The sequence below is a fragment of the Stegodyphus dumicola genome, chromosome 4 (assembly GCF_044657685.1).
Source record: "Stegodyphus dumicola isolate Sdum_Otavi_A_Nest chromosome 4, ASM4465768v1".
Classification (NCBI taxonomy): Eukaryota; Metazoa; Arthropoda; class Arachnida; order Araneae; family Eresidae; genus Stegodyphus; species Stegodyphus dumicola.
The window spans coordinates 8,499,411-8,513,199 of record NC_140771.1 but is presented as its reverse complement, the minus strand read 5'-3'; the positions used below and the strand labels follow the sequence as shown (position 1 = coordinate 8,513,199).

General features: G+C 30.2%; 1 protein-coding gene across 2 annotated transcripts in view; it reads right to left on the bottom strand.

The window, feature by feature from the left end:
- The window catches only part of LOC118187136 (uncharacterized protein ZK1073.1), a 224,436-nt gene that overhangs the window by 38,517 nt on the left and 172,130 nt on the right, over window positions 1–13,789 (bottom strand). For both annotated transcript variants that reach the window (XM_085814518.1, XM_085814519.1), the window contains exons 4-6: window positions 8,659–8,776; window positions 8,281–8,343; window positions 4,743–4,803 (exon numbers count right to left, since the gene is read on the bottom strand). In XM_085814518.1, the coding sequence (XP_085670644.1) occupies window positions 4,743–4,803; window positions 8,281–8,343; window positions 8,659–8,776 (242 nt within the window). The remainder of the gene's footprint in view (window positions 1–4,742; window positions 4,804–8,280; window positions 8,344–8,658; window positions 8,777–13,789) is intronic.

Sequence of the window (13,789 nt, the reverse complement as noted above, 5' to 3'; positions counted from 1 at the left end):
TCTGCCAGTTTACTGTGCACCTGACCTCTCTGTTTTATTTGTGTAACTAGTAAATATTTATAGATAAAATTTTTTGTTATACATTTGAATCCTGGAATTACTGTGATACATATCTGGTCAAAAACATTGCATTAATGATTGACTTGTGTTTTATAGGTTCAATAGTTTTCAAGTAGTATAGTAGGTTTTCATATATATGTAGTTTATTATTAAATTTTTATTTGCTTTATTTCATATTCTGGATTATAAAAGATAAAACTAGTTATTCTTCTGTGTGATTTTCTTTTAAATAAAGATCACTGGTTTTAAACTGGTACTTTAAAAAAAAAATGTACATTCCACCACTTCTCCAGGTTCCTCAATGACAGAAAAGATAATAAAGAAGCAATACAGTCCAGCATTTATTTGTCAGACGAGCTTTCCAGGGGGAAGGGGGCATTTTTGAATTTTAGTGACAATCCCTGTTTTCAAAATGTGACAGAAAGATAATTGTCCCCAGCAAAAAAAAGAAAATACAAAGATTGATTGATACTATAAAAATAATAAATTGCATATAACGATGATCTCTTACAAACACACTACTCATATACAGGAAACCACAATGAATCTCTCCTGCTGCACAAAAAAAAAAAAAAAAAAAAAAAAACATTGTCATAAGGTACAGCATAGACCCATTTGATGCAACTGCATGCATATGTAACAGCATTTTTAATCAGCAATAATGCTATATTGCAGAGGTTCTCAACCAAGGGGCAATTCATAGTTTCAGGAAGGAATGTGGTAAGCCTTTTGCTTAGCTATTAAATAAAAGGCTAAATATAAGTAGGAATATAAAAAATTACTTTTATCCAAGTTTTGGTATTTATCAACATTTTCTGTATATTTTGCCATTTAATTTATGAAGATCATTAAAAAATATAAAAATCCTTAAAAAAAACAGAGCCGGATTTAGACTTGATAAGGCCCTAAGCTATTTGAGATATAGGATCCTTTATAAGTCTGTTATACTACTATATTTTAATACTATATTAATATTATATTTAAAGTTTTTTTGAGGGCCCCCAAGAAAGTGGAGGCCTTAAATTATAGCTTGTGTAGCTTATACATAAATCCTACACTGTTAAAAAACAATTTAAATCTGAATAATGTATATGTGTTTTTTGAGTTCTGGAAAGAGTAACCACTACCGGATTACTATTGGACATTGTTTACAATGATAGCAGTGTCAAAATAAGCTTACGGGGGGGGACCAAAACAACAACAACAAAAAATGTGCAGTATGAGGAATCAAAATTCAAACTAAAATCCAGATAGAAAAAGGAGGAAAATGATGTTAAGATACAAAGACCTAACCTGATTAGAACAGATGAAAAATATCAATGCATCCACAGCATATGACAATAAAATGGTTGATTTCTTAAGCAAGGGTGATCTGTATTGTTTCTGGGACATTCAGAAAAACAATAAACTATAGTTGAGGTATAAATCCTATTCTAAATGGAGTTGCAAAGGTTGTTTTGGAGAGGTTGACTACTGCAAAGTCATAAAATAATTTACATTATGATGAAATTGTTTAAGAGTATTGAACAGTTATAAGAATTACCTACTACAGTGAGTGATACTGCTTTACACTTTTGATTAATGGCATTCAATATATTTTTTTATTTTTATTTTTCAAGTACAATTGCTATAGTTTTCATATTTAATGATATGCCATTCTGCTTTGGTAATATTTATTTAGAAACAGCAATTAAATAACATAATTTAAATATCACATTACGCAAGTTGCAGGCATTTCCCCTTAAGCTGGAACTATTACTCTATTCTTCTCTATGCATCTCTATAAAATGAGATTTTCTACCAATTTAGGAACTAATCAAAATAAAGAATCTCCTTAAATGGTCAGAACCAGACATTTACCTGCAATTATCTTCAAATGAACAAGAGAACACTGTTGGAAAACATAGGTATCTCATTTAACACTGGTACATATCATATTCCATGTCTTAAATTTGGCCTACAGCTGCACGTCAAAGTGCTCTAGTTGCACTATATTAAAATGGAAGAAATTAATTAATTGCACAGACTTTTTAATTGTTATTTTCGTCAGTTAGATAAAATCTGCTGTAGTGCAAATGGTTTGACTTATTAAACATTAGAAGAAAATTTATGCAATGCAAGATTTTACAATATCATGCATCTCAGTAGTTTCGAGAAGAAATATAGAAATGGTAAATTTCAATATAGATATAATGGCAAATTTCAAAGGTTTTTAAAAATATAATTTCAATGTATGGACATAGTGCAATTGTTTAGATACTTCCAGTTTTACCTTCTATTCTCTTTTTTTCTATCTCCCATAATATTACTCCTAAGTACCATTAAAATATAATTTCAATGTGTGGATATAGTGCAATTGTTTAGATACCTCCAGTTTTACCTTGTCTTTTTTTTTTTTTTTTTCTTTCTATCTTCCATAATATTACTCCTAAGTACCATTACTTGTACGGTATATAAGATAAGCGCAAGGGGCTCCACAACAGTTATTGATTCCAAAAAGTTGCTCCTCTAGTAAATAAGATAGGAAAACCCTTGATATAAAATATCCACCTTTTATAGTATATTTTAAAATTAGGTAGCTATACATCTATTATTCTGTCAACAAATCATACAAATTAAATAAACAAACAAAATGAATATTTGACTGCAAACACAATATAAAAACAGAGCATTCATAAATCAGTGTCAAGAAAGAATTGCAAAGAATATTCTAAGAGATTACTTATTGAAAAGAAATTTAAACTATATTCCCAAGTTATTCAGCAAAGTATTTTCAAAAGCTCCATTTTATAAAATTACCATAATGCACTAGTATTTTGGGAGAACTTTTAAATTTCCCTGAAGGGAAAAAAAAACACGGCACAAATTTTTCTAAACATATTCTGAATGTTTTATAATTCTTTATCCATTTCAGGAAGTGAGGGTGATCAAATGTAGGAATTTTTACTGCAATCTTGTCACAAGAATGGTTTTCAAAAATTAGGAAAAAAATTAAAAAGTTTCCAAAAATCCATTTCCTTACCCTAAATATATATATATATATATCTTTTTTAATGTATAACAGTGATTTTTTGAAGTTTTATGTAAATAATGCCATTTTCAATTCATCTTTTGTATCATCTAAATGTTTCTCTTAATAGTAAATCTTAGCTTCTTTATTTATTTTGCTTTATTTATAATAGTTGAAAATCTTAAATCATACTGACTCAAAAGTTTACATAATAAACAAAAAGCAGTATTTGTCCCAGAACTGTTCTACTATGGCTACATAACTCACAAAGAATATGCTTTAAAAATATTCTTTATGTGATAATTTGCTTTATGCTACAACCAAAATGGAAGTGTGTCAAGAGTAAGATAATGAAAACAGCGGAGTTCATTCAAATGGGGCATGTTCATCATTCAAACAGTCAGTGCTCACAAATTTAGTCATGCAGTCAGACAGATTTCTGCATAAATGATTGTGCTTTGATCTTGATATATTCAAAACAATAATCTATTCATTGTTCTTCTTGTTAAACAGAAAAATCCTCTTATATTTTATTAGCTCTCAAAGATCTTCCTTGACAAATAAATGTACTAATAGCAAAAAAATCAATAGATTAACAAATAAAAGTACTAATAGCAAAAAGATCATCAGCATTGGGTGTCTGATGACTTATGGTACATAGTGTTGGCATAACTGGAAAAAATTAACTAACTTTCTCAATCATTTGAGGGGGAGGGGAGAAATCATTCTTCTTTCAAAAATTATAGTTAATACAGTTATATTTAGTTCACAAAGATTAACAGGACTCACAGCAACTAAATATTCACTAATTATAACATAAAAGCCTCATAAGATTGTTTCTGGAAATATTTTCTTACCCTAAGCATGGATATCAGCAATTTGAAATGTTTTCATTATTTGAACATATCTACATATAAGTGCATATTTCATATATACCATGGTTCATACTCTAAGAAATTAACAGACATTTCTTCCATATGCTTTCGAGGTGTAGGAATCAGTATGTCCAGTCACCAATCAGAAGTCTTGGGTAAAGAAACAGTTGGTTTTGAAAGATTCTCATTTGAAAATAACCTAATGACTCCACCATATACAATATAAATAAAACATAAATGTTTCTTTTTTCTCTCTTCACCTGGTGCAATGAATTGATAAATACCAAAATACACTAACAAGAAAATAAAAGCATTCAGTCCTGAAAAAGAAAAATGATTCTCAAACATCTAAAATTTTAAGACACATGAAAACAATAGAAAATAAGTTTATCACTAAAATTGTGCTTCAGTTTTACAATGAGTGGTAATTATTTACACCTTTCCTTTCAAAAGCTATATTAAAATTTTGGTTCTTCATTTCCTCAATGTTTAAAAGCAAATTTTTCTACTCAAAATTCTCTTGCAAAAACATATTTTCCCTTGACAAGTTCACTGAAAATAACCATAACTGCTTGATCCACCATTCACCCACAAAAGCAGAGCTATACGTTCAAGAATCAGAAGCACACACTAAATACAGAATGAATATCATGCATATATTCACTGTCAATCCTAGAAACCCTGAAACTTAAACCAGTGTTTTCAAGAATTACACCCCGCTTGTGGCATAACAGTTCAAAGCAGTATTTTTATCATAATGAACAATTAATACCATACTTATAGCAACATCTACTCACAGCAAATCTAACTAAAATGTTTGCTCCAGCACCCTCTCCAAAACCAACCACTAGTTTCACCCTGAAAAATATAATCCCTTTTATTACATATGCAGCATTGCATTAAAAAAACACAAAATGAAATCAGATGGCGAAGTTAGTAATTATATTTTAAATAAAAATATTATATTTTAAATAAATTATATTTTAAATTATGTTATATTAAAATTAAAATAAATTCTATTTTAAATAAAAATATAAAACTTCATTTAGCATTGTCATTTAGTTTTGCTAAAAATATTCCATTTAGCAATATAAAAAGTGTTAAGCCTGAAAATTTTCATTAATAATTTTTCAATGAAAAATGCCAGTAAAATTATGAATAGATGCAAAGCTAAATCTACAACAAAAAATATACAAACACAACTTTTATCTAAAACTATTTCAGTACAAGATACGGTACTTTCTGTTTATGTGCATCCCTGCCGAAAAGTCACGAAACGTTATTTATGGGCAAAAGCAGTATGTCATCAAATAGTTATGTAGCAACCCATGATTCCCCAAAAAGTATTTATATGGCAACCTAGGTATGTATGTAGCACATGTCTATTTGGGCTACTGCACAATACCAGAGTCTGTGCAATTTTCTGATGTGTTTTGTAAGCAAAAACAAATCACTGTGTACATGCAGAGAATTACACCACAAAAAAAAAAGAAAGATTTCTTGAAAAAGGAAAGTGTTTTTTAATCTATGTTTCTTCTTTTTTAATTTTATTGATTGATTGCTCTTGTATGGAATTCCTGGTGTGAAATTTTTATCACCTTTCATGAAATAGTTTGGTAAAAAATTAGTTGCCAACTAGTTTGCAAATACTTTTCAATGTCACCAACAAGTTCATAACTTTTTGGAGGGTGGCAGATAATCAGAAAGTACCCCTGATACTAACAAATTAAATTAAATAAATAGTTTATTTAATTATAAATATTACCTTTTATTAATTTTCGATACTTATAAAATACCTAATGACTGAATGAGAAAATTTTTTAAAAAAATTAAGAAACACTGCTTAAGATGAATATGTTAATCAAAAATAGAAATATATATATAATACTGCATTTTACCTAACTATTTATTCCTTTCACATTTTCCTTTAACAACTTATATACAAAAGTAAAAAGAAATAAAATTTTAAAAAATGATATAAGCAAAATCGAGTCTATTTTTTAAGGGAGAGGGACAAAAATTTACCGTAAGTCATTGTGAACAACCTTTCTCTCTCTCTCTCTCTCTCTCTCTCTTTTTTTTTTTTTTGTATTAGCATTTCATCTATTTTATTTTTCCTTGCATTTACTATTTGAAACATATTTTGTGCAGGTTCTAAACTCACAAACTACTTCAGTAAAATAAGAGCAGTGACAGCACCCATCAAGAAGGTTAGGTTAACTGAAGGCAAAGCTCATGCCTAAAGAAAGGGATGCCTTTGTGGGGAATTTTTGAAGAAAATCTGGCTCATATTCATGTTACATGTGGGAAAAACCATGGAAATTAACCATGCACCCTATCTGTTCACCTGGAATCAAATATGGTTTGAATTCTTAGTATTTAGGAATCATAACCCACTCAACCACTGGTAAAGCAACCATCATTACACTATTTACAATGAAATCTATGGCCACATATCATGTTAAAAAACATAAATTCTTACACTGAATTTTCCCTAACAACAATAAAAAAGTTATCTTCAAATTTATTTGCCATCTGCCATGGTTTTCATGAAGTCATTTCAAATAATGTTATGGTAATAATCTGAAATGTGGAATCTGTGATGCTTTTAATGAACAACATATGATTGATACTGTTGGCCTTTTATTAAATCTTCCTGAGGTAATCAGCTGCAATTTTCGATATTACTTCTTTTTATTGGAAATAGCACACAGCAAATTTTTGATGATGATATTCTGGAGGTGTACAACTTCTCTGACTGAACAAAAATGACAGCATAAGTAAGGATTTCTTATTGCTTTATGTATTTTGAAGCTCTTTTTTGAGTGAAATGTAGCCCTAGGTTCTATTGTCAAAATTATTTGTCTTAATGGATACTACAAGCCCTTTTATTCTGTTAAAACAGTTTACAAATATATTATATATATATGTACACTGCGGGGGGGGGGAGACAGTTCTATATCTCCTGTTCTACTGGGCCGATAGATGAAATTCAAATTGCGTTTTTCATGTCTTGAAAGCCCGACTTAGGATATCTGTTAGATTTATGTATAGCATTATTTGAATATAGGTATTTTGACACAAAATTGGACTTTTTTTTAAGTGACATGCCAATTTTTTTTTTTCCTTATTTCGATTCTACGACTCGAGTCATGCTTATATATTAAATTTTGTAATTTTTGGTGAAAAATTGATGGAGAAATTAAAAAAATTATCTTGGAACATTTTTTTTAGTTTGTGGCAAGAATAGTTCACTTGGTGAACTTTTAAATTTATAGCAACCTATTTTCCTTCCCTTTTTTTCTTTGTACAGGAGTGGAAAAAAAATCATCATTCATATTTTCCAATAATATTAACAAAGTGCATAAACCACATTTTGCCTTATCATAGCTTATAACAAATATGCCAATTTTCAAAACTCACCATATGGAAATTTATGTATATCTTAAAAAATTTTGAATAAATAACTCTAATTTTTTGTAGGTATGCTTAGAAATACATCTACTTTAAGATAATGGTAAAAATTTATGGGTTATAATAAATTTTTTTTTCGAAAAATTTATAAAAAATATTTAACAATACAAATTTTAAGAACAAATAATAAAAAATTGGGTGAATTTTATTTGGAATGAACCTAAATTTTGAAATGTGAAAGGAAGAATCAAAATAGAGTTATTAATATATATATATATACCAAATTCAATTAACATGGAGGAGCTAAAATTTTGAAAGCTAATTTTTTAAAACCTACTCCTGCAATTTTTACAAAACTTGGCACTTTGACATAATTTGAGTGGCTGACTCGAAATATGGAAAGCAATTGGCATGATTGTTTGGTATGTTATTTCAGAAAAAGTTAGATGTTGTGTCAATTGTGTCTATATTAGAACAATGCAACATATATTTCTAATACATACCCTAAGTCACGTTTTTGAGACATGAAAAATGCTAGTTAAATTTCGTCAATCGGCCCAGTAAAACGGGAGATATAGAACTGTACATTATGACAATTTAATGCTTTCATATCAATCATCCTACTTTTTTATAAGAGGAAAAAAATAAGAGAAATTATTTTAGAATTCTTCTAGCTACAGTCATATTTTTTCCATTCATATTTTTTCATTTGCAAAATGCTCATCACTATTTCACATTCAACTTTTCTAAATTTTACACTAGCATTATCCTTTTAAAACTCATTCATCTAGAAATACCCTACACTAGATTCGAAAGAAGAAATGAAGAAAAGGCACTTTAAAAAAAAAAGGAAAACTGCATGTAATATGTAAAATTTTAATGAACATTAAACAATGTAAAATTTTAATGAAATATACTTACTTCAAATGATCTAAAATGCAGACAAGATCTTCTCCCAGCTGTTGAATTGTTGGAAACTGAAAGCTAATAAAATACATTTTGTTGAGGCAAAACTATATATGCTTAACTAAAAGATTCATAAAACTAAACTAATAATAGCAAACATTTTAAACAAGTCTCAAAATTTGGTAACAATGTAATACACTGCTCGACATAGAAAGTGTAAGCTAGAAAACTTCTGTGAAAAAATAATGAATATGCAATTCACAATAAAAGTAGCAAATATTAAAAATTGATATCACTGAACATATTCATCTATGAAAATAACATTAAAAGATGGCAAATATAGAAGTAAGATTACAATTTCAAAGTTTTATTAAAGGAAAAAAAGAAATTTACTCAGAAGGGAGGTCATCTGCATGATCATCTTGTCCAGGCACATCAACATGGATGAACACTGATCGAGGTTTGATTTCGGACATACAAGGATGCTCCACAAAATCTTGGAATGTGGAATCTAAAACACAGAGCATTTATTAGTATAAAAATTAACACGCAGACCATTAATGAAATAAAAACTCATTAAGTTAACTATTCCATTCAGTTACACAATGATGTACAAGTGCTGGGTACTCTTGTTGGAACTAGATAAAAAAATGTATGAGGATTGCTATTTATACTTCAGGCCTAATAAGGAGAAAACAAATGTTTATGATCGAAACTGGTTTTATTGTTTTTCAAAATATTCTCCATGAGGATCAATACACTTTTGTATTGTATTTGTATGTGTTTGAACCAATTTTTGAATCTCTTTTTCCACTCCGATTGAGGTAACTACAAAACATGTGTTTTGAATGCATCAACCACTTCTTCAGGTATCACAAATCACTGACCACGTAATTTATTTTTGATGTGCAAGAATAAAAAAAGTCATTGAGTGCCAAGTCAGGGCTGTGCGGGGGGCTGACCAATCAATTCAATGTTTTCAGCCGTTAAATATTCATGTGTTTGAGCCATTGTATGACAGCTCTAATTGTCAGGACGAAAAATGATTTGTCTCTTCTTCTGCTCTTTTCGAACTTTTTCTTCAGAGAGAAAAGCAAGTGAACAAATACTGTCCTAAATTTGCCACTCAGTGCCTCCTAAATTAAAAAAAAAAAGCTTCCTTTAAATTTTGCAGCTTTATGCGTCTGCACCAACTCCACCAGCTTTGCCTACCACACATGCGTATCCTCACATATTTGACTCATAGATTTGTTCTTTTCCAATGGAAGCTTTATTTGCAGCTTTTGCCCAATACTTTTTAAGAAAATCTCCAAGACATGCAAAATCTCCTAATTGTAATACCAGTGAAGCATTGGCTTAGAGTGAAGGAAATAATAGTACGTAGTTCCAGTGCCAACGCTATGCATTTTGTTGTTTGATGCAATCTCTGACCAAATGTTAAATTTATCAAACTTGCCAGTACATATGCATATATATATATATTATATATGTAGAGTGGTGGCCAAAATTGTGGACACTTTTGGAAATTTTTATGTTTTTGAACTTCGTATGCTTATAGAAAATGTTACGTTTCACAAAATGCAAACTTATATATATCATTTTAAAGGGAATTTATTACTGAATTCAATACAAAACACAAAATTCAATTATTTGCAATACAAAAAATGTTAAACTATAATAGTTATCGATATACATTAGATAGTGATGATTGCAGTGAGTTATCAGTACTTAGTAGGGTACCCTTTATTTTTAATTACAGCTTCACATCGACGTTTCATTGAGCTGACAAGAGTTTTAAGCTCTTCTTTCGTTATTACATGATGCCAGGAAACAATTATAGCCTCAATTAGTTCCCTTTTATTTGATGGGCGCCTCATTCGGACAAGAGTTTTCAAACGGTGCCACAAATTTTCGATAGGATTGAGATCAGGACTGTTTCCTGTCCATGACAACAATTTAATGTTCTTTGTACAAAACCACTCTTTCGATATTTTGGCCGAGTGGCAAGGAGCAGAATCCTGCTGAAAAATAAATGAAGCATTGTTGGGAAAGAGATCTCTGGTGGAAGGTAGAAGTTTTGGTTCTAGAATGTTCCTTTGCCCACTGTAGTCTCTTTTTTTTTTTTTTTTTTTTGTTGCTGAAAATTAAGATAAGGCTTTTTTCATGGAATTCTACCTCTCAGTCCAACATCTGTTAATCTTCTCTTGATTGTTCTTGAACTGACAGAAACACCAGCATCATTCAGAGATCACTTCTGATGACTGCTGATGACATTTTTGTATCTTGGAGAGATAGTCTATTTATTCTTCTCTCATCAATAGATGTGGTGCACCTTTTTCGGCCTTTTCCTTCTTTGTTTTTTATTGAATTTGTCTCCTGATATCGTAAACAAAAATTTCGGACTCCAGATGTAGTCACTGAACCACTCACATGTCTTGCAATTTCAGCATAGGAAAGACCACTTTCTCGTAACACAATAATATTACATCTCTTTCTAGGTGTCCAATCTACTTTTTTATTTGATGTCATTGCTTCTTGACTAAATATTTAAAAAAATTTACAAAAATTCCTATTTGTAATTGCAATGTATAAAAAACAGGTCCTCCTTCTACAGAACAAAGCAAAATAATGAAGTATTTCAAGAGTAAACATGATGTCAGCTTCTACTGGCAGTTACTAACATTTGATTGGTTCTCAGAACAAGAACAGTGATTGGCCAGGAAAGCTAGACATTACAAACCACTTCATAACTGTGTTTTTTTATTTATATTAAAGTACATATAACTTTTTTGTGTTGCAAATAATTGAATTTTGTGTTTTGTATTGAATTCAATAATAAATTCGCTTTAAAATGATATATACAAGTTTGCATTTTGCGAAACGTAACATTTTCTATAAGGACACAAAGTTCAAAAACATAAAAATTTCCAAAAGTGTCCGCAATTTTGGCCGCCACTGTATATTTATATATATATATGTAATGTTTTCAGTTATTCCAACACATCGTGGGTGAATGGTGAGGCTATTCCATTTTACGTTTTGGCAGATGGTTGACGAAGCTGGGATGATTGCACCACAGAGAAAAATGACGACTCAGGACTTTTCACTTTTAACAGCATATCTTTATTTTATTTTAGAGCAGATGATTTTTTCCAGACGAAGTTACTCAAATATCTTATTCAGTAATTAAATTATTAGATACGACTGACTTTAATACGCTATAATGTTCTAACAAAGAAAGAGGAGCATAGCGGAGGTGTTAGCAGAACGAAGGCGAGAAGGCATCTGTGTAGGAGAACTTATGATGCAGCATTTATATGAAAGGTTATGTAACAGAGTAGCTTCTAGAAAAATGTAGAAAAACTTATGACGCAGCATTTATATGAGGAGGTTATGTAATAGGCGTGAATGTTCTAGAAGGTACTGGTCTAGGGGAAGATCCTGAATTGCAGAAAATTAATTAAAGGTTGCTGGTTCGCAAAGAGCAAAGCCATCGTATTTTTTTTTTTTTTTTTTTTTTTTTTTTTTTTTTTTTTTTACATCTTCTCGCTGGCTTGCTTTCTATCTCAACAATATCAAAAATGTAAATCTTCTGTGGAAAGGCACGACTGGAGTGCCTTAATATCAGTTGCAAATAAAAATGGAATTAAAACTGCCTCAACTGCCAAGTTCTTTAGATATTACCAAGTTAGCATTACTAGCATACTACACAATCAAAATCTTCTTCATTATGGGTCTAATCATGCATCTACAGTGTTCCGTCTTTTCCTTTGCTTTTATTATGACATATATGTGTGTAAGAGATTATATTAAGGAAAACAGCAGTTAATCCGATGAAAATGCATAATCACCTGTCATCTAGGTGAGTTTGTTAAATTTTACTGAATCTCTTATTTATACGGACTTTTTAATAACTCCCAAATAAAGTTGACAAATTTGATAAATGGGCAAGAATTTTTTACTCCAGTGACTATGCATAATGTCTGGTACATATGAGGTACAACGAATGGTCACAATTAAAACCAAGAACTGGAACAGTTACGTAATCACCAGTAAATGCGATTAATTTGCAATATATGAAACAAAAATATCATGCTCATCAAGATCTAGTAATGACTCATAATAACCGGTATTAAGCAGTTTCACTGTAACATGAATTAAAATGGCAGAATAACAGCATGCCAAATTTACAGTTAACAATTAACGAAAATTTACATTATTCTTGTTTCATAAAATCTACAGATTTTATTGATATGAACATTAAATCGAAATACAAAATACAACAAAAGAAAAATAAGCTTCATAAAAACACAAAATTTCTCTAAGAATATGGTATTACATATCATAATAAAATAATTATTAAAACAGATGTTTTTATAAAATAGATAGTGAAAGGCAAGGTTAATCTCAGAAAATGATTTTTTATATCAAGAAAGAGATGTGATTAATAAGAAATGAGATATGGGAGGAGGGGAATAATACATTGTATCCTCGTACATAAATCAAATGAGGAACTCTTAAGCAAAGTGTCTTCCAAACGAGGTCATGAAGTCAAGTTTAAAGTTCTTCACAACTGTGCTTTTATGGAGAAAATGGGTAATTAAAAGGGGGGAAACCTCTTGTTTTTAAAACAATCTGAACAGTTTGTGTTATAATCTGTAAATATTTTAAGATGGGTTATATCATCTTAGTATTTTCACAGATTATAACTGACATCATATTTTTAAAGATTTTACAGCCTCAGTTCAAGAATTGTATTTGCTCCTGAAGGCTTCTCGTTAACTAAAATACCCATTTGGCTCAAATTTTGCAACAGACAAGTGAAATCCCTCCCTTTCCCCACAATCGTCTTTCACTGCTGCTTAGGTTGTCATTATCGTTCTTTCTTGTTTGTATCTAATTCGTGTGGTCCTCCACTCGCAAATCACAAAAAAGTCCTAAGTTTCAAAGCACTGAAATGTCTGCCTTGCAATTAGGACCAGACCATAGCACAAACAAACAGGATAAATGTCCAAGGTTCAGTTTTTTAAAGCGCCCAATGAAGACATCCGATTAAAAAAAGTTTCCTTCTACCAAAATCTACAAGCTTCTTTTCTTATTTACATATACTATTATAAATGATCAACTTTTCTTAAACTGTTATATTGACTAATCACACAGTACGGCGTGACACTGGAAGTGGTAATGAATATTACGCTAACCACGGAAGTCTAATAAATTTTGTACTGCTATTCAACGAAATAAAAAGTACTTTATATATTTCTTAAAGAATCTTAAATGGTCTGTAAAAGTGGAATCACGAGAAACAGCAAACAAAATTAATAATTTAGAATTAATTTTATTAACAGTTATTTGGAATAAAATTCCTCCCAAAATAAATGCATGCAGTAAATACTCGTAAGATCCTACTATCACAATCATGTTCATGGCAAACATTTTTGGTAATTCATTCACATATACAAAATACAGCGTTTCTCCAATGGTGATCCACGGACAACTGGTCTTCGAAGCCCGCCTTTTTGGT